Below are 22,268 nucleotides of genomic sequence, written 5' to 3'. Positions count from 1 at the left end.
CTTTTACTTATGTGGTTTTATATTACTTATTTACTTCAATATTTTGCTCGTCATCTTTAGGGAGGAGGAGGTTACAATTTCAAATCTTACAAGTAGAGAAGTTTTAGCTGCCTGGTATCCACTTGAAAAATAATTTCAGAAGAGAAAATATTTTGTGAATTTTGAAAGTGATACAATACTATTAATCTATTCTAGGAGGTGATAAATATATTCCTTGAAGATAATCTAACACTGAGTTTACCTGTTCAATTCAGGCAGTCGGTATTAAGAGAACTTTGCCAGAAAGCTCAGCAAGGGTAAGTTTTTAACTTGAAGGATTAAACTTGTATTCAGAATGAAGGACGGAGTACATTTTCAAGTTGCTAAAAAAAAGGAAAAAAAACCAAGCCACTTAAATTTCATCACATCTTAGAGAATATTTTTGGTATGTCCTTGGATTTGGGAGAGAATTGCATCCAAATATCATTTCTATGCAGTAAATAGGTAAAAATAGTAAATACCTTCTCTTCCAGAGTATTTTGTTTTTATTGCTTCTCACCTAATTGCAATTGTCAAGGGTTCAGTACCTTACCTCCTCTTTCCTCAACTTCTCTAGACTCCTAACTCTCTTTCCTCTGGTCTTCAAAAGACTCTCACTGTCTCAGGCTCCTCTACAAGGTACCAGTTATTGAAGCAGAAGGCCATTCTAAAAAAGGAGTGATAACAGAAGATTGCAAGCACAACTTCAGGCAAAACATGTCCAGTAGTGTGAGCCATGGGAACTCTGCTGAAAAGCTGCCCCCAGTCATTACTTGCACGAGACTTTATGTTGGTGATTACTAGTAGCCTGCTTGGTTTAGTAGCACAATTGGAATTCTATTTTGCTTTCTAATTTGTGATTTTTGTAATTTATTGTAAATCATGGTTGGGAGGGACCCTTTCTTTCTTAGCACCACCTGTAATAATGACTGGCCAGCTTGCACTGTCAAGCAGAAACAGCATCTGACTTGTATCTGAAATCTTTCATCTGTATTATTGCTTTGTACCTAGTAAGCATTTAATAAATGCTTTGTTTATTCATTTCCTGGAATTTTCTTCTCCAATTCTCAGAACCCTAGGGCTTTGTCCTTTGTGTACATGGGTTATTAACTGGTACACAGGGTACATTAATTAAGGGAGTAAATTACCAGGTCACCTTGGCACAGAAGAAACTACTCTGCTTTGTTTTCAGGCTCCCAGACTTGATTTTCACACTAATTAAATTTGGCTAAGGCTTTCCCTGTTATTGCCATGAAGAGTAGTAAAGATACAGTTATATTTAAAAATAAATGAAAAAAATTTTTTAGTTTCATAATTGTGTAGTTTTAAGAGGATTTTCATTTTGTGTTTTGTAGAAATGAAACTCTCGATGAAATCTGTTTTAAAGTTTCTGCCTGTAATACAGTACGGGATATACTTGAAGGTAGAACAATTAGTGTACAGTTTAACCAGCTATTTCTTCGACCTAACAAAGAGAAAATAGATTTCCTTCTTGAGGTAAGATTTGTTTTGGGTCCAAATTTTCCATTTCTATAGTTTAAAACTTAAATGTCCAACTTTTAAAATTTTGGCATTAAGTTTTCTCTTTTTTTTTTTTTTTGTTTTTTGTTTTTTGTTTACATAGAATAATTTAAACTTTTTGCTAAAAAGTATTTAGATCTTATTATTTTCTCAGATTGTTCATAGCACTATATAAAACCATGTGTACATATATGAATCATGATTTTTTAAATAGAAAACTTCTGTACACAGTAATTAATATCTTATCATTGATATCTAATGCTTTTCAAAGAAACTTAAAATTTGTACATATGTACCATTAATACCCAAAGTTCAGTGTGCAGTAAAATGTTTAAATGTTTACTTTACAATACTAAGATATTTGATGCTAATTTTATAGTCATCTTGAAAAATAAAATAATATCATTTGGAACTCCTAATGTCTTATGTGGAAAAAAAGAGATTTTTTTGGAGGGGAGGGAGGTGTTTTAGAACAATTTCATAATCCTGACTCGTGATTGTAAAAGATAAAATAGCTTTTGCTATGTGCTAGGCAGTAGGATAGTCCAAGGATATAGAAATATACAAATTAAAGAGAAAGGGAAGGGAATAAGCTTTTATTAAGTGACTTTTATGGGCCCAAGTAGTTTTAGAACTATTTTTATTGCCAATTAAAATTTGTTTCCCAATTTGGAAATCTGCTTGGAAAAATAAATCAGGGACAGCTAGATGGCACAGGGGATAGAGCACCAGCCCTGAAGTCAGGAGGAGCTGAGTTCAAATCTGGGTCTCGGATACCTAACACTTCCCAGTTGTGTGACCCTGGGCAAGTCATGTAATCTCAATTGCCTCAGGAGGAAAAAAAAGAAAAAAATAATAAACTACAATTGTATTGTCATTACATTGTCTGATTAATAGTTTGAAAGCAAAATTAATTGAATGATTTTAATGAATATTCTCATTAAACTCTGATAACCTATTGTCACCATTCTCTACCAAAACGATGTTGCTTTCTACAAGAGAATTGTTCTTATTAATTGGTTAGTCCTGGAAACATAACATTCATTCTGGGCTAGCAGTAACTAGTGAACTAATCAATTGCTATCTCCTGAGAGAGTGAGAACTGTGTTGTTTGTTCTGATATATTGTTTTCTGCATATAAATGCCTCCTTTTGTTGAAAATATAATTAAATTTTGTTTTAATAATTGGAATATGAAGCTTTTGTGTTCTAGTACTGCTAAATTTATGTAACTTTTCTGCACTGCAACTTTCTTTAAGGTTGAGGGGACACTTAAGTGCCTTTTGACATTATATAGTTGTTCCTTCTTCATTGTAACTTTCTCTGTCTCGTTTTCAATCTATCACAAGTTGGCATAAGAAATTAAATGGGAATTTTTTTGGAGTTCTGTGGAAGCTACAAACACATGGAAGTCAGCAGATAACAGAAAAAGTTTAAGAATTCAGAAATGCATAAAATATGTGTATAGTATCTACATGTGTTATCTTTATTGTAAATATGGCAAAAATTTAAATAATGTACTATAAATATTCCATAAAAGAAGAAAACATTCATTGTTCTCTGATACGAAGAGAGGATTCAAAAATTTTATGCATATTTTCCAGATTGTGGGGGCAGTGAATCCCTAATCCCTAAAATAGGAAAGGGATAACTGTGTAATGTCTTTGTTTTAACTCTAGCCATTCATATCCCTAGGTATGTTCAAAGTCAATAAAATTGGAACAAGCTTCAGAAACTTTGAAAGAAAATATGGCTGCTTTTCTAAAGTAAGCGTTTGATTTCATGATTTTTTTATTTTCAAAATAGTAAATATGGATTCTTGTTAAATTGCTTTATTTAGTATTTTCTAAAAAGCAGATATACAATAGATTGTTCATATTTTATTTATTTTGTTCAGTTTTTTTTTTTTTTTTTTTGACGAAGCATGTGCTTTTGATAATTTTTCTCACATTGACTTTTGCAAACCTTTTGTTCCAGATTTTCCCTTCCTTCCCTCCACCCCACCCCCCCAGCTGGCAAGTAGTCCAATACATGTTATATATAGTGAAATACATGTTAGATCCAATATATGTATACATATTTATACAGTTATATTGCTGCACATGAAAAATCAGATCAAGAATGAAGGAAAAGAAAAACTGAGAAAATAAAATGCAAGCAAATAACAGGGAGAGTGAGAATGCTATGTTGTGTTCCACACTTCATTCCTACTGTTCTCTCTCGGTGTAGATGGCTCTCTTTATCACTGAACAAGTGGAACTGGTTTGAATCCTCTCATTGTTGAAGAGAGCCATGTCCATCAGAATTGGTTCATATAGTCTTGCTGCCGTGTATAATGATCTGCTCATTTCACTCAGCATCAGTTCAGGATCTCCAGGATAATATTCCATAACATTCATATGCCACAATTTACCCAATCATTCTCTAATTGATGGGCATCCATTCAGTTTCCAGTTTTTTGCCACTATGAAAAGGGCTGCCACAAACATTTTTGCACATGTGGGTTCCTTTTCGTCTTTATTAGATCTCTTTGGAATATAAGCCCAGTAGAAACACTGCTGGATCAAAGGGTATGCACAGTTTGATAATTTTTTTGAGCACAATTCCAAACTGCTCTCCAGAATGGTTAGATCCATTCACAACTCCACCAACAATGTATCAGTGTCCCAGTTTTCCCACATCCCTTCCAATATTTGTCATTATATTTTCCTGTCATCTTAGCCACTCTGAAAGGTATGTAGTGGCATCTCAGAGTTGTCTTAATTTACATTTCTCTGATCAATAGTGACTACATATAATTTTAATTTTTTCATCTGAAAATTGTTTTTTCATATCCTTTAACCATTTATCAGTTGAAGAATGGCTTGAACTATTATAAATTTGAGTCAATTCTCTATATATTTTGGAAATCAGGTTTTTATCAGATTCTTTGAATGTAAAAATGTTTTCCCAGTTAATTGCTTCCATTTTATTCTTGTCTGCATTAGTTTAGTTTGTACAAAACCTTATTTATTTTAAAATTAACAATGTTCTCTAGTTCTTATTTGGTTACAAATTCCTTCCTCCTCCACAAATCTGAGAGGTAAACTATCCTATGTTATTCTAATTTGTTTATAATATCATTCTTTATGTCTAGATCATGAACCCATTTCATCATTATCTTGGTATATGGTGTTAGCTGTGGGTCGATGCCTACTTTCTGCCATACCAGTTTCCAATTTTCCCAGCAGTTTTGGTCACATAGTGAATTCTTATCCCAAAAGCTGGGGCCTTTAGATTTGTCAAATACTAGATTGTTGTAGTCTTTGACTATTTTGTTCTATAGACCTAATCTATTCCATTGATCAACTTATCTATTTCTTAGCCAGTACCAAATGGTATTGATGACTTGGTGTTTTATAATATAGTTTTAAATCTGTTACAGCTAGGCCACCTTCATTTGCTTTTCTCTTCATTAATTCCTTTGAAATTCTTGATCTTTTGTTCTTCCATATGAATTTTGTTGTTATTTTTTTTTAGGTCAGTAAAATAGTTTCTTGGGAGTTTGATTGGTATAGATTGTCCATAGTTCTAAGAAAAACTTTTTTATTGACTTTTTTGACATTGCTTAAATATTACCCCATATCTTTCTCCTTCCTCCATCCCAGAGACCATCCCTATAGAGAATTCATTTCTAAAAAATAAAAAAGAAGAGTAAGAAGAGAATAAACATTCAGCAAAGCTGATCAGTATTTTGAAACATCTGATATCACATGCAATTTTCCACACCATCTTCTCACTATTTTTGCAGTGCAGGGGGTGGAGGTGTCTTTTATTCTCTCTCTCTCTCTCTCTCTTTTTTTTTTTTTTTATCTGAACTTATTGTTTATAATTTAGCAGCATTTATTTTCTATAATTTTGTGATTTTCCCCATTTACATTGTGGTAGCCATTATGAATATTGTTTTCTTAACTCTGCTTATTTCCCTTTGTATCAGTTCAGGTAAGTCTTTGTAGACTTCTCTGTATAAATTATCATTTCTTTTATCTTAGATTTATTACTTTCATGTATCATAATTTTTTTTAAAAAAATAATGCCTTTTTTCAAAATACATGCAAAGATAATTTTCAGCATTCACCATTGTAAAACCTTATATTGCATATTTTTCCCCTGTACTCTTCCTTCCTTGAATAGCAAGCAATACAATATAGGTTAAATATACCATAATTTTTTTTAGTCATGATAGGCTATTTTATAATTTACATATGTTTTATTTTTTATAACTTTGTAATTTGTAATATTATCTGGATATGTTTGGGTTTTTTTTGTTGTTGTTGTTTTTGTTTTTGTTTTTTTTCAGTATTTTATTTCATTGATTGCTTTTTACTTGCCTCTACTTTTGCATACTACATTACTACATCCAGTCTAACAACCATGTACAATATTGGAATCTGTTCACAAATTGTTGATTTTCTTAATCTCTTTGCATTTGTTTCACAATTTAAATTGAGACAAAATAGAAAGCTTTACCTCAATAACTTTGAGTCATAGAATTGGCAAAAAAATGTTTTTACAAGTTTAAGTTGCTCATATCTTTATTTTACAATATTTCCTGCTAATCTAGAAATCTCTGTTTGGGATTGGATGATCTTCAGTTTGTCTTTATGATTTCTTCTCATGAACTCTTCATTACATTGTTGAAAGATGATGAACAGAAGCTACTTATAGAAGAAATGAGGAAAAGATCACCTAGAATAAATCTGTGCACCAAACCTGTAACTTCATTTTATGATATCCCAGGTCAGCTTATAACTTTATTGCTAAATATTCAAATTTTTTTTTTCCCTCTTTACAGTTTAAATTTACTTTGGAAAATAATGTGAAGTTCTTTTATTTCATTTTTCTATGGAAACCATATATACATTTTTTAACCTATTAGCCATTTAGCATTAGAGTGATTAGGAAATCTTTGTGTATGAAAACTTGCAGGGTGAATGACTTTGTTGCTACCTTTTACTGAATAGGGAGAGTGGTTAAAGCAAGAATGCTAGATTTCTCTCTGCCTTCTTAAAAGTTTCTCCTCTGTTCCTTTATTATTTCTTCATCCTCCCAAATCTTTACTGTCAGGGCTCCCCAGTGAATTCTTCTCTATTTAGCATATGTCATTGTCAGTGCTCATAACCTTACCTTCAACTACTGTTTTTTTAATGCAAATGGATCCCAAATCTCTGTGTCCTTTCTTAACTCTATAGACATCTTCAAAATAACTCTCTCTGGATGTTCTAAAAATGTCCTTTAGTTTAATATAGAAGTTAGCAAGTTCCTGTTCAGTTTTGTACCCCATGAACTGAGAATAATTTTTACATTTTAAAATTGTTTTACTGTATTTAAAAATGTAACAAAAGAACAACAGCAATGCCAAAAAACAGTTTTATCTCTCTGGCCATCTAAAAACCAGGGCTGTTCTAAATATTTCATTGTATAGATAAGTCAGCAAACAAACACAGGGATCTGGTGGTATTCTTTCTACCAGCAATTCTCAAAGTATGGTCTTTGGACTTCTTAAGGTCTCTGAGATCCTTTCAAGGGGGCCAAAGATTCAAACATAATTTCATAATTCATCTTCAGTATGTTTCAAATAACATTTAAGAACTTATTTACCTGTTAAACTCTCCCCTTTTCTAATTTTCTGTCTTTTTTGAAGCCAATTTCCTTTAACAGAACAACATCACAACAAATTGAATATAGAAACAGATAAGACAATCTAGTAGTCTTCCTTTAATGTCAAGATTAATATGATTCAATTCTTATTATATGTGTGTCCCGCTTATTGGTCATTAGAAAGATATTTTACATTTAGCCAATACCTAAGTTAATTTTTGTAGATGCTAAAAAAAAAAAAAAAAAATGGTAGCATCATCTGATTCCTTTTTTATCACTCTATCACTGCAAAAGCATATTGTATTATTTTTGGTCTTTTCTAGGGTTGTTATAACCAAGAAATTCATCTCTAAGGATCAGCTTCTTGGTGATTAATTTCTCTACACTTAACAAAGCTTCTCCCCAGAAAGTAGTGCTTTTATTTGAAATGTATTTTAAAGACACACCTTTCCAGTGTGGTAAATAGAGCCTGATAGATGTTATATTCTACTAGAATTCCTTTCAAAATCCCATTGTCCATGTTACATTGAGGCACTGAAGTGTGAGATTGTTCTTGACCTGCAGTGTAGTTTTATATGGAAATATTCAATGCTGCATTTATTTAATGTTATTCATTTAATGACTTAGTTTGAATTAAATTTTTTTCGAGGGGGATTTTTTAAAATTTCATTTAAAAAATATATTATTTTCTAATTACATGTAAAGATAGTTTTCAACTTTCATTTTTGTAAGATTTTTAGTTCCAAAATCTTTTTCCTCCCTTACCTCCCCCTCTATAGCAAGCAATCTGATATAGTTTATACATATTTATTCATTTTTAACATTTTCATATGAGTTATGTTTGGAAAGAAATTCAACTATTATTTTATAAGAAATGATGAACAGGCTTTTCTGAAATCAGCCTGTTCATCATTTCTTATAGAATAATAGTTGAATATTTTTAATACAGGTGAAATCATTAATCATTTTGATAGTAAGGATTAAATTAGAATTTTTTCCTTACTAACCTAGTTAAGAGATCAAGATTATTAACAGAAATTTCTAGGTACAAGATATTTCAATGATCCAAGTATTGCCGGTAAGGCAAAATTCAACCTAATATTGAGCTAGAATTCTGCCTTACTCCTTAATTTCTAAATGCCATCTTTGTCATATGAGATACATTCTTAGGATGAGATTTTGTATGGTCTGCTGAACAGGGCTAGCCTTAGAGACAGGAGGACTTGTTTTCAAATATGGCACTTGACCATCTCTGTGACCCTGAGAAGGCTCTTCTCAGTACAGCAGACCATTTTGTGAAACTGCAGTCTTACATTTGTAGAGAGTATTCCTTCTTGGGAACTTCCTTTGTCAAATGAAATCATAGATCCAGCTTTTAAAAAATCAAAACCACTAACCTAACAAAAAAATCTTAAATGAATAGTAAACTAAAAGTCTTCTGTTCCTTCCTTTAGCTTCAGCAAGTGTCAACATTGGGCAGTTGGAGCATCAGCTTATATTATCAGTGGATCCTTGGAGAATTCGCCAAATTTTAATTGAATTACATGGCATGACTTCAGAACGCCAGTTTTGGACAGTATCTAGTAAGGTAAAAAATTTAAGTAATACTCTTAGGAATGAATAAGAAAGTGTTATTTTTCTTCATTTAAAACCCTAAGCATTCTTCAGAAATATATTTGGCATAAAATTTTCTGGTTTTGTGATTCTTGTCATTTTACATACTCTTGAAGTTATCTAGTTTTAAAAGACCCTTTTTTAAAAAAAACACCCTACCTCCATAAAGTGTAAATTTAAGTAACTTTAAATATATCTCTGCCAGTGTTTTTGTCTACCTGCCTACTTCCATGGTCAAAACAGAAAAAGAAGGACAAGGAAATGTTTCTTAGGAAATTTTAAGCATTTCAATATGAAAACCAGGAAGAAAAAAGAAAAAATTTGAAGAGGCAGAATGAAATCCTAGCGTGAATTGTACACTGTTTCAAAGTCCGATTCTTTTTGTACAGCAAAACAACTGTTTGGATATGTATACATATATTGTATTTAATTTATATTTTAACATATTTAACATGTATTGGTCAATCTGCCATCTTGGTGGGGGGTGGGGGGTGGGGAAGGAGGGGAAAAATTAGAATAAAAGGTTTGTCAATGTTGTAAAATTACCCATGCATATATCTGGTAAATAAAAACTATTAAAATTAAAAAAAAAAAATCCTAGCTTGGTTGGGGAAATTGGAGAATTAAAAAAAAAGTAATGTACCATGAAGAAAAAAGTATTGCAAAAGCCATCACCTACTTAAAACTTTTTTTAAAAAAATTACAATTTAAAAACCCCCCAAATTTGAGATCTTTCTTGGAGAACATCCTATAACAAAAAGGCAGATTCTTTTGATCCAAGAAATGAGAATTGATGTTAGGTGAGAGTAATCAGTAAGAACAGAGGAAAAAAGAGAAGTGTAACAAGGGTTGGTGACTAAAGTTTTCTGTCAGGGTATTGATGATAATGAGCGAGAGAAGGAAAAGAAAAAAAAGTTTGGGGCAAGGAATTAAAGATCTTGGGGTGCTAGTAGTGTTTTTATCATTATTGTGCAGTTAAATCAGGATTTTAAAGAGGGAAGCACATCTCAAAGATGAACAAGATGGTGACTTGAATTTCTTGTCCATGATTTAAAATATATGAATGATAAGCTCTTGGTCAGGATTTAAATATCCTTTAAAAATGGCTCATAAGAACATATTTGTTTGTTGTCTTACAGAACTAACCAACAAGATATTAGGTTGAAAAAGGGAATGGGGAAAGAATAGTTTTATTTATTCAACTGTTATTTTATGTCATATATATGCACATATATATGACATAAAGTAACAGTTGAGACATATATGTGACATAAAGTAACAGTTGAGACAGAATAAAAATTCAAGGGAACCAACAATAAAACCCTAGTCTCAGACATCTAGGCATAAATGTACAAAGAATGGATTACAAGCAAGGTAAATTAGGAATCCTATGCAATTAGAAAGCAAGTTTGACCCACTAGCTATTACTGATCTGATAGATTGAACCAAGATCCATGACTGAACTATGGGTCTGTTTTAAAGATGTAAAACAAAGATGAATGTAACTGAGTGGTAATATATAATAGTTAACAGATATGTACATTTGTACAAATCCAGAATCAGGGAAATATGATGAAGAACATTTAAGAGAACATCAGTGGAGTGAGAAATAAACAATTTTGTCATCTACTTGAGTCATCATCATCCTGTTTACTATATATATGAAGAAAAAAATAGATGCGTTTTATAGAGCTTCTTTTTAAAGCTTTTCTTATATGTTCATTTCATCTTGATAACCTAACACCCTTGAATGATATTTAAATCTATTAAAAAATGAATTGAGTTAACTTTGTGGTAATAAATTCTTCCTCACCATGTTTTCAAGCAATAGTTGAATGAATAATCACTGGTTGAGGATATAGTAAACAGGATTTATGATTTTAGAAGGCATTAGAATTGATGAATTTGAGGATTGCTTCAAATTCTAAATCTGTATTCCAACTCTTGGGTCATCATAATGGATATTTTCATCTTGGTTTAAAGTAAATTATGCTAAGCTGTCATTTGAAGTTAAGCATTATCTTTATAGGGACAGTTTGATGGCATAATGGTTAGAAAGCCCTGGAGTCAGGCGTACCTGAATTCAACATCCTGAGACAACTTGATATTTACTAGCTGTGTGCTCTTGGACAAGTAACTCAATTCTGATTATCTTTCCCAAAATTATATATTAATTGCAATTTTTGTTTATAACTTAATAGTCATTTTTTTTTCTTCTAGTGGGAAGTGCCAGGTGTTTACAGTAGTGTTATTTTAGGAATTAAAGATGGCTTAACAAGAGACTTGGTTTACATTCTTATGGCAAAGGGCTTACACTGCAGTATTGTTAAGGTGAGTAAAGATTGTTTTGATTATTTTTATTAGTAATATTTGTCAGTGATTTTTGTACTAAGACCAGGAATCAGAAACTGACTCTCTAGAAAGAGCATGTAATTTTTAAGTTTCCTATCCTGTTTGGAGTCTATGATGAAATAGAGCCAGCCTTAGAATCAAGTGAACTTGATTCAAGACTCATATGTAGGGGCAGCCAGGTGGCGCAGTGGATAGAGCACCAGCCTTGAATTCAGGAGGACCTGAGTGCAAATCTGGTCTCAGACACTTAACACTTCCTAGCTGTGTGACCCTGGGCAAGTCACTTAACCCCAGCCTCCCCCCCCCAAAAAAAAAAGACTCATATGTAGCACTGGACAAGTTACTTAATCTCTCAGTGTTCCCTAAGACTTTACTTATTTTTTTTCCCCAGTACTATTTTATTCTTCCAAATACATGGAAAGATAGTTTTCAACATTCATTTTTGTAAAACTTTGTGTTCTAAATTTTTTTTCCTCTCTCCTCTCTAAAACATTAAGCAATCTGTAACATGCCCTCCTAGCAGTTACAATTACTAGTCTGTCCTAGGCCCAACAGAGTACCTTTGACCACTGACCTTTGCAGTGTCAACTCTACCCAGCTCGCCTCCTCTGAGGCCTTCAAAGGTCTCTGGCCACGATCTCTTGAATCTCTATAGTTTAATAACCGGTAGCGCACTCAAGAACAGCCACGTGTAATCTTAAAAGCCTTTATTGTACCTACTCACATAATGCCCTGACTTGCCCATAACTCCCTAGTGAACACCTGGTCTGAAGATCCACGTGTTCACTACCAAACTCCTTACCTCTTTGGGCTATCCTTCAGGTTGGCTTGGCTACCCCCGGCTAGGGAGCCAGGTTAAAGAGAGCGACTGCTGCAAGCAGTGGGCTTATAAAGGGCCTGTGAGGTCACATAGCCAACCAGCGAGAGAGCCGTCACCATTAGGAAGCTATCTCAATGTGGCCAGGATCCCACCCAGAGGGCAGTCCTATATCCACAGTGATTCTGGGACACTCAAATCTCCTGTTACACTGTGGCGCCACCCATTTACAGGGCCCTTACAATTCCCTTCTCTTGTTTTGCGGGAACTGTGTCCTTACAATCTTCCATCTGTTAAATATGTGCAATCCTTTTTTGTCAGATTTTACTTATCAAGGAATTGCTGATACCAGTGAAATCACAGATCCAGGTCCCTGCCTTTCTCTATCCTCTTTACTAAAATATTAATGTCTAAATTGCCCCATATGCCTGATCTATATATTTTTTTACTTAATAATATTTTATTTTTTTCCAATTACATGGAAAGATAGTTTTCAATATTAATCTTTTTAAGCTTTTGACAAGCTCCAGATTTTTCTCCTTCCCTTCCTTTTTTTTTTTTTTTTTTTCCCTTCCCTTGCTTCTAAGAGAACAAGGAATCTGATATGGAGTAGACATGTATAATCATGTTATATTTCAGTATTAGTCATGTTGTGAAACAAGACTTAGAACAAAAGGGAAAAACCAAAAGAAAGAAAAGGAAAATAACATGCTTTTGTTGTGAGCCACAAATAGGCTAGTGGTAGTTGTAAATAAAGAGATGGGATTGCTGATAATTCATCAGAGCAATCATGCTGCTTATATATCTTAAAACCATATGTTACTGTGAAAGGCATCGTTCTGTGGCCAACCCTGGTTTCTGTTTTGTATGATCTAACTCTGAAGCTTGTGGTTAGTTTTTAGGAATTCAATCTTATGTAAAGTTCACAGTGCTCCAATAATTGTTCTAGGACCTTCTTTTTTCCCATGATTTCAAGCTTAAATGCATTCTTGATTAATCTTAAGAGGAGGGGAACATGCTAGTTACCAAAAGTTTCTAGCTTTCTGGGAGTTCTCTACATGCTTTGATGTACATTTAGAGTCCACAGTTCTTTCTCTGAATGTGGTCAATTGTTTCCATCACTCATCTCTTGTAATTGTCTTAGATCATTGCATAGTAAAGAAGAGTTGTCTATAAAAGTTGATCATCTGCATGATGATGATGTTATTGTGCATAATGTTCTCCTAGCTCTGCTCACTTCATTCAGTATCCACCTGCTCATCATTGTAATGTAATGTAATGAAAACCTAGAGAGAGAAAAGTAATTAAACCATGTAAGTTTTTTTTTTCTAACTTGATGCTAAAACTTACCTATCTTTTGTTAGGTAATTCAGTTCATTAGACCATTACCCCTGAAATGGCAACGTTCTACTCCCTTCCCTAGCTAGATTCCTTCATAAATAGTTCTATTCTTTATACAACCCTGGTGAGTCCCTTGCTCTTTTCATCATATCACTAATCTTAATCTGACTTACATGTCTAATACATATCAGATTCCTTGTTCTCTTAGAAGCAAGGGAAGGAAAAAAAAAGAAGGAAGGGAAGGAGAAAAATCTGGAGCTTGTCAAAAGCTTACAAAGATTAATGTTGAAAACTATCTTTCCATGTAAAGCCTCACTTTTGGATTACTTCTACTATTCTGGTTCTTCTCATTGTCCTTTGCTGGATCTTGAGCTATATCATGCCCATTAATTTGGGATCTTCTTTTTCTCTATATTTCCCTTGATGATCTCATTGATTTCCACAAATTTAGTCATTCTTAAAATCTACTTTTCCAGCCTTAACGTCTCTCCTGACTTCTAGTCTCAATTCTCCAACAACCTATTTCAAATGTCTTGTTGAATTGTACATATTTAAACTCAACATGACCAAAATTGAATATTACTTTACCTTTTTCCCTAAATTTCCAATTACTACCTAAGGCAGTAATATCCTTTCAGTCACCTAGACTTTCAGCAGGGTGTCTTCTGCAGCAACTTATTTTCTTTTAGCTTAGCATAACCAGTCATTTGTTAAGTCCCGTCATGCCTATTTTCATATCTCCCCTCTCTCCTGTGACATTGCCATGTAGAGGGCCGGAACTCTGGAGAAGTATACTTGAAACAAGGATACATATAATAAGATATTAACTCAGTGGAATTGATGAGATGATGGTTCTTTAGTATACATATATATATATACTTAGTACTTAGTATGGTAGTGTAATGGTTCTCTAGTTCACACATACTCAGTGTGCTATAATGATATAATCATGCAAAGTATTTAAGGGTTGAGAGGACTGGAAATGAGACATTCCTTTTTTGACCATCCTCCTGGTGGCTTTCCTGCATTCCTCCACTAAGATCAAGACTGGGTCAGACTGTGACAAACACAAACTGTAAAGGAGACAATAAAGACTCTACACTGTATTTCTAACTATCCTCGTGTCTGTCCTGCTGAGATTAAGGCCCCCCCCCCCCCATCCAAAGGACCTCCAGAAAAGTAGCCCGGATATTATATTGCCATGATCCTGATTCAGGCTCTCTTCACTTTATTCCTGGACTATTGCTGTGGTTTATTGGATGGTCTCTCTGACTCAAATCTCTCTCCACTCCAATCCATCTTCCTCTCAACTGTCATATTGTGTTTCCTAAAACATATGTCATACTATATTATCCCTTAGTTGAATCGATTGCCTTTAGGATGGAATATAAAAGTCCTCTTTGGCTTTTAAATTCCATTTATTATTTGTCCCTTTTCCAGTGTTCCTACATCTTTTACACTAAATGCTCTGAAATCTATTGACATTCATCATCTTGCTGTTCTTCTCACTTAACATGTTTCTAACTCTAGGTATTTTCACTAACTATCCCCTGAGTTTGGACATTTTTCCCTCATCTTCACCTCCTGATTTCCTACAAATCTCAGCTAAAGTCCCATCTTCTCCAAACAGCCTTTCTAGACCTTCTTAATCTTGGTGATTTCCTTCTGAAATGTCTCCAGTTTATCCTCTATATACTTTGAGTTGTTAATAGTTGTTTGCTTATTTTCTCTCCCATTAAACTGTGGGGTTGGGGAAGGTTTCCTCTCTCCCCCCTCCCCCCCCATTGTATCCCTAACAGTACAATTTCTGACACAGTAGGCGTTGAATAAATGTTTATTGACTTGACTATTGATAATATGCATAATCCTACTCTGTTTAGACCCTCAATCCAAATTCATAATATGATGACAATAAATAGGCTTCAGAGCATCCTAACATTACTTCCTATTCATATGTGAGAAGCATTTTATTTAAATTTTTATAGCATTTTAATTTTTGACCATTCAGATTATATATTTATTCATTTACACATTTTAGATGGTGAAACTGTTGATGTTGAAGCTTTACTGCTTTTCTCATAAAATTTTAAGTTTACAGATGACTCAAAAGCTAATACGGTATTGTGTGTTTAAAATGATGTCATGGAAGCAGCTTTCTCCTGAGGGCAACAAAATTGGAAATTGAGGGGATAGGAGAATGTTTTAATAAACTGTGGTAGAATATTATTGTGCTGAGGAAAATAATAAATAGGATGCTCTCAGGAGGAAAAAAAAAAAAAACCCTCACCTGGAAAATCTTCCAGGAACTCAAGCAAAGTGAAATGTACTGTACATAAAGTTATAGCAATGTTCTGGGATGACTAACTGTGAATAACTTTGCTGTTCTCAGTAGTATAATCATCCATAACTACTCTGAAGGACTTAGGATAAAAAATCCTATTCATACTCTGAAAAGGAACTGATTGTATCTGAATACAAATCAAAGCATTCTCTCTCTCTCTCTCTGTCTCTGTCTCGGTCTCTGTCTCTCTATTTTCATTAGGGTAGGAGATCAGTGATTTTTTTTGTTTTGTTTTGTTTTTCCCCCACAACTTGACTTTTATGGAAAAGTTTTGCATAATTTCACATGTGGTTTCTTAATTATGGGTGGGGGTAAGGGAGAGGACCTAGAACTCAAAAATCTTAAAAACATGTAAAAAAATTTTTTTGGTTTTGAATGTAACTGGAAGAAAATATCAAATACAAATTTTAAAATATTTAACTCTTAACCAGTTACATTGTGGTAAAAGGAAATAAAAATACATTTTCATTAAATTTTTTTTAAAAAGAATGATGCTTTTAAAAAAGCTGATCCTTACATTTCTCATTTCTTCATGTAAGTATATATGTATGTATGCATATGTGAGCCTTGCATTTCTCCATAAATACATATATATTTTTATGTGTTCGTATTTGCTTAACTATTCAAGCAAAGAAAATAATTGAGTGTGTGAACAGTTCTGACATAATTTAAATTTTTTTGAAACAGGACTTTGTCCATGCTAAACAACTGTTTGCTGCTTGTTTGGAATTGGTGACAGAATTCTCCCCAAAGCTCCGTCAGGTAATGCTAAATGAGATGCTACTCTTGGACATTCACACTCATGAAGCTGGACCAGGGCAATCAGGGGAGAGACCCCCTTCTGATCTCATCAGCAGAGTCCGTGGATATCTGGAAATGAGGCTTCCTGGTATGAATATTTTATAATTTGAAGGCTAAGAAGACCCCTATAATTAAGGAAAAAATGTTTATTCAGTACCTAGATAATAATAACTATATTATTTTCATATTTGTAGTGGGAAGTGGGAAATTAATTGCTAGCTAGGAAAATGATTCCCTTGTGAGCACATACATTGAATATCAAGAAAAATATCTAAATTCTATGAACAATCAAATATTTTCTTTAATAGGGAGGGTAGCCTATAATTTCAATATCCTCTATCAAGAAAGTACATTTGATTACTGAGGATTCAATTTTGTAACTGTTCTGTGCATAGATTGATGTCTCTTAATACCCAGAAGCATCTCTTGAAACTCTTCTCTTTTAAGACTCAGCCCAGTTGAAGCTCTTAAGTAGCTTCCCTTTCCCCTCTACTCCCACCTACCTATATGTAGAACTTTTATTGGATATCTTATACATTTAGATGCTATTTTTTTCCTTAGAATCAACAAGCATTTATTAAGCACTATATGTGGGATAATTGGGAAACATGAAAAGACATAAAACATTTTTTGCTTTAAAGGAACTGCCTTCTTTTTTGTAGGAGGGCTGGAAGGGAAGAGAGGCAGTATGTACATATATATTTATATATGAGATTTTTACAAAATGCATGTGAATAACTATACAATATATAAATATTCATTATAGAAATACAGTTATGCTTTGTCAAATCTTGTCTCCATAGGACTTACCACTTTCTAATAAATGCCTGTTGATTGATTGTCTTGGCATTTCTCAAAGTGAAACAGGATAGGAACTTACATATTTACATTGTTGCTAGTGGAACTAGATACAGAGACATGATCTTTCTTGTAGTAATAAAACTTAGAAGTTGTCTAACTCTGTATTTCATTGAATTTTACAAAAGTGCTAAAGAGCCTTTATTCCCCCTTAAATTTAAAACAAAAAAGCAGCCTTTTATTTTGGTTTTGTCTTCCTTTGGGGTCAAGAACTGTTTTTTGTATTTGGATTCCCAATCCTTCATGTGGTATTTAGCACACTGAAATAAATGTTTGTTGGTTGGTCAATTTACCTCTATATATTTAATCTTCTAATTAGGCCCTAATAGTTTGATGCTTTAATGCTATGAAATAGCAAAGGGTCAGGGATGAAATAGTAATTATTCTCAAAATAAATATGATTGGGTGGACCTTTTGAGATTTGGGAAACTCAATTTAAGTGTTAATTTTACCTTTATTGTAAGAAAAATCTTTGACATTAATGTTTTCTTGGTTGCGAATCATGATTTAATAGTATCATTCAGTAATGTGTTATTCAGTAATTGTGGTGATGATAAAATTGGTTCTACATAAATATTAACTATCTTCATATTGACTGCTTTTTCTTTAAAAAAATTGATTATTTATTTTTTTTAATTGATTTTCTGTTTTTATCTCAAATATGTTTCTGGACATATCTAGCTATACTTATTCTCTTATCCAGAAACAAGGGTTTTTAAGTGGATTTTAAAAAATGGAGTTCTGCAAAATTAATCAACATTTCTATGACTGATACAATATTTGCATATCTTACCTCTTCACTTCTGTCATGAATGGATGCAAGTGGCATTCCTTAAATTAGAAGACTATTTTCCCCCAAACTTTATTTTATTTGAAGAAACAAAAAAATAAAAGAAAGAAAAGCAATACGAAACAAAACAAAAAAGAACATTATCTTGTGCCCAGCAAAACATCAAGGAGGATTCAACAAATATCGATTTAAGAAAAGTATATATATTAATAGAATATATTATATTCATGATTGTCCATCTTTTCTTTACTTCCTTGTAAATTGTTCTTTTGTTTTCTGCTGTGCATCTTATTTACTTTATCCCTTTCATTCTCCCCCCTCCCCCCGCCAGTATCCCCAAGCAGGCTACAGTTAAGAAAGTATATATGTAAATATACATTTACATACACATATCTCTCTTTCATCCCCACTACCACTCCAAGCAAGCTACAGTTAAGAAAAGATATATTTATATATAGATATGTAGATACATACACACATAGACACACACACACACACATATCCCACATATACATACACATGTGTGTTTGCTATTCCTGCTAACTTTCATTAAATTCTGCTCCATAACTTGGCTTCCCCCTATCCAGGGATCCCTCCCTTGTCTTCTTCCCTCAGCCTTTGCTTCCCCATCCATCTATTCCCCCTTCCTCTTTATTTCTTTATAGATTTTGGAGAGTCTTATACCTTTCATGGAATGTATGTACTGTTGCCTATAGAACCCATTCCTGATGTGAGTAGGTTTTCAGAACTATGAACTTTCCTCCCCCTCTAATACTGTGTCTATTCTTCCTCTGCACCTCATTTGTATCACATGATTACTAATTTTACTTTTACTCTGCCAATCTTTCTTTTGAGCTTACCCTATTGTTGATATAAATCTTAAAACATAAAGTATATATTTCCCATATAAAAAAAAAAGTAAGCAATTTGTCTATGTTTAATTTGTCCATGTTGAGTTCCTTAAAGTTGCTTTTGATAGCGGCTTTTATATGTTAAATTTAATTTTGCTGGATATGACATTTTTGGCTGCAGGCCTGGCTCTTTTGATTGTAGATATGATTCCAGGGCCTGCAGTCTTTTATTGTAGCTGCTTCTAAGTCTTGCACAATTTTATTTATTTATTTATTTTTTTGCTGAGGCAATTAGGGTTAAGTGACTTGCCAGGGTCACATAGCTAAGAAGTATTAAGTGTCTGAGACTGGATTTGAACTGAGGTCCTCCTGACTTCAGGGCCAGCACTCTATTTATGGTGCCAATCCAGCTTGCCCCTACAATTCTAATTGTACCTCCAGCCTATTTGAATTTTTTCCCCTTATTTCTTGCAAAATTTTCTCCTTGATCTGAGGGTTTTAAATTTTGGCAGTAATATTCATATGTTTTCCACAAATAATCTCCTTAAGGTGGTTTTTGGTAGATTTTTTTTTCTATTTCTACTTTCCCTTCATGTTCTGTCACTCTAGGACAATTTTCTAGAATTATTCCTGAATTCTTATGTCAAAGTTCTCTTTTTGGTCACAATTTTGTCAGTTCAATTATTTTTATATTTTCTCTTATTGATCTGTTCTCCAGATCTGTTTTTTTTTTTTTTTTTGTTTTTGTTTTTGTTTTTTATGAGTTGTTTCACATTCTGTTCTATTTTCTTATTCTTTATAATCTGTTTTATTATTTTTTGGTCTCATAGTTTCATTGAATTCCCCTTACCCAATTCCAATTTGCACAGTTATTTTCATCTTTGAGACTCTGTATCTCCTTTTCTAATTGTTTAACTTTTTTTAATCTTTTTGTTTTTCTTGGCTTTTTTTTTTTTCCCTTTAGTTTTTCCTCAGTGTCTCACTTGATTTTGAATTCTTTTTTTGAAGTTCTCTTATAAATTCTCTCTTGGGCATGCAGCCATTTCATGTTACTCTGTCGGGTGGATGCTTTTTTTTTTTAACTAAAGTATTCTTTGAAAATGATTCCTGGTCTTTTTCCATGTTTAGGTGGGATTCCTTATTCTTTGCTAGTTCTTTTTTTTTTTTAAATAAGTATTAGTGTAAGTACCTCTTGTAGGTTGGGACAATGGTGCCTCAAGCTTTACTTTAACCTCTTCCTTCTGAAGGAACTTCAGACCAAGAGCTCTACCCTTCTGCAAGTTCCATAACCAGCAGTGTCCCTGCTCCACTGCTTCTGCCCTTATCAGTTGCTAGTTCCTTTTCATCTAGTGCCACTTCTCTGGGCCTGGTATCCTCAATTACCTAAGGGACTCAAACCCCAACTCAACAAACTATTTGGGAGGTGAAAGTCTCTTTGTTCTTGATGAAGCCCCAGCTACAGTTAGTCGGAAGAGTCCCCACTTGGAGTTTCTGCAGAGCTAGCCTGGAGGTATTTGCACTTCAGACAGATTAATCTCAACCTTTCTTTAGATCTTGTCAGGTTGTGTAAAAAGGAATCCTGTTCTGTCCCAAATATTGGTTTTTCACCAATCTGTGTTTGGTGTAAATTTGTTCTATTTGTGGAATTAGGAGAACTAGAAATTTACCAACCTACTCTGCCATCTTCCCTGAATCCTTTTTCAAAAGATCACTTTTTAATAAGCATTCTCTATGGAGGAAGGCAATGTGAAACAATGAAAAGACCCAAATTTACTATCAAATCCTCTTTATGCAGTTTAACTTCATGTCTTTCAATTGTCAGCTTCTCTGGGCTACCCTTTTCTTATCTGCAAAGTAAGGAAATTGATTTTTAACATTCCTTCTCATTGTAAAACTTTGGGTATATAAGAATGAATAATATTTATTTGACTAGACCTTAGAACAAGCCATCTATTAATTATTTACATTTTTAGATAATTGAAAATTCCATATCACTTGATTTGGGGCGATGTTGTTGGATTTTTTTGTTTGTTTTATGTAATCATGAGACAGTAATATGTAATGTTTGAAATCAGAGAAACAGGGAGATAGCATTGTTTATCTTGATTAGTCTACAAAAGAAGATCATCACAAGAGAGAATATAATCAAGTTTAAATTGTAATGATCCAGACAGTGACAAACAGGAGTTCAGAACTGAATACTCAATACCATAAAATGATAATAATATACCAACAGTTGTAGGAAGTCCTTTAATGGAATGGAGATATGTAAAAAATAGTAAATTAAATAAATGTTCTATTTCTTCAAATAAAATGTTTGCACTAGTTAATCAAACATTTTTCTATTTCACTTTAAGATATCCCTCTTCGACAAGTTGTAGCAGAGGAGTGTGTTGCCTTTTTGTTAAATTGGAGAGAAAATGAATATCTGACTCTTCAGGTTCCTGCTTTCCTGCTTCAGAGTAACCCATATGTAAAGGTAGTGGTGATATTTATGCAAAGTAATGATATGGAAGGTGATACAACCATCTACTTTAGTTCTGCAGTAGTTTGGAAACTTTTTAGCACTTTTAAACATTTAAAAAGCCTTATTGTTATAAAATGTCACGAAAGATTTTGAGGAAGTAGCAGCCGTGAGTATAGAAAATTGTTCCTACTTTTTGACCTTGTTAAGAATTTTACCTTCATGTTGGATTTTAGTAGTTAGGAGTGAAAGGTGCAAAGATGTACAGGCAAGGTAGAAAGTATGTCTTAAAGATTCTGTGGGAGATGGAAGTTATAGTAGCTACTCGAAGGGTCTGTACCCTCTAGTTCTATGAAGAGGTAGTAGATGGAATAGGGATTTTTAGAAATTTGAGCTTGAGTGGAAAGGATCATAAGTTCATTTTTTAATGGAAAGAGAAGCCAGTAGTAAAGTAGACTGATCATCAAGAATTCCCACTTCTGTTTTTATTATGAAACATGGATAATTTCTTTGCCTTCTAGTAGCCTTATCCCCATAAGCCTATGTATAAAAAAACATAGCAGGGTGGTTTTGCAGGATTTTCATATGGCTGTAGTTATTAAGTATTATGGGTAATTATGATAAATGGGAAACAGCAGCACAGAAATTATGTATATACATGTTTTATGTTACTCCGTTTTTTAAAAAAACAATTTTATGTGACTAAAAGAGTCATAAGCTTAACCTCTCCCTAGTTATATTTCTAAATTGAGTGTATCTAACTCCTCTGTGCAAAAAGTTGTTTTGAGCTAAAGGATTTTGATACTCCTAATTCAGACCAAATTATGTCACCTACCTGTCTCTTAAGACTTGAAAGATGGA

At 33.2% G+C, this 22,268-nt stretch overlaps 1 protein-coding gene across 1 annotated transcript in view; it reads left to right on the top strand.

Annotated features, from left to right (window-relative positions):
- The window catches only part of INTS8 (integrator complex subunit 8), a 62,010-nt gene that overhangs the window by 15,938 nt on the left and 23,804 nt on the right, over positions 1-22,268 (top strand). Inside the window, exons 9-16 of the mRNA XM_074269185.1 lie at positions 196-296; positions 1,374-1,515; positions 3,234-3,304; positions 6,142-6,317; positions 8,633-8,766; positions 11,013-11,123; positions 16,331-16,532; positions 21,301-21,422. Of these exons, the coding sequence (XP_074125286.1) occupies positions 196-296; positions 1,374-1,515; positions 3,234-3,304; positions 6,142-6,317; positions 8,633-8,766; positions 11,013-11,123; positions 16,331-16,532; positions 21,301-21,422 (1,059 nt within the window). The remainder of the gene's footprint in view (positions 1-195; positions 297-1,373; positions 1,516-3,233; positions 3,305-6,141; positions 6,318-8,632; positions 8,767-11,012; positions 11,124-16,330; positions 16,533-21,300; positions 21,423-22,268) is intronic.

Source organism: Sminthopsis crassicaudata, chromosome 1 (genome assembly GCF_048593235.1).
Source record: "Sminthopsis crassicaudata isolate SCR6 chromosome 1, ASM4859323v1, whole genome shotgun sequence".
Lineage (NCBI taxonomy): Eukaryota > Metazoa > Chordata > Mammalia > Dasyuromorphia > Dasyuridae > Sminthopsis > Sminthopsis crassicaudata.
This window is presented reverse-complemented; position numbering and strand designations above follow the sequence as displayed.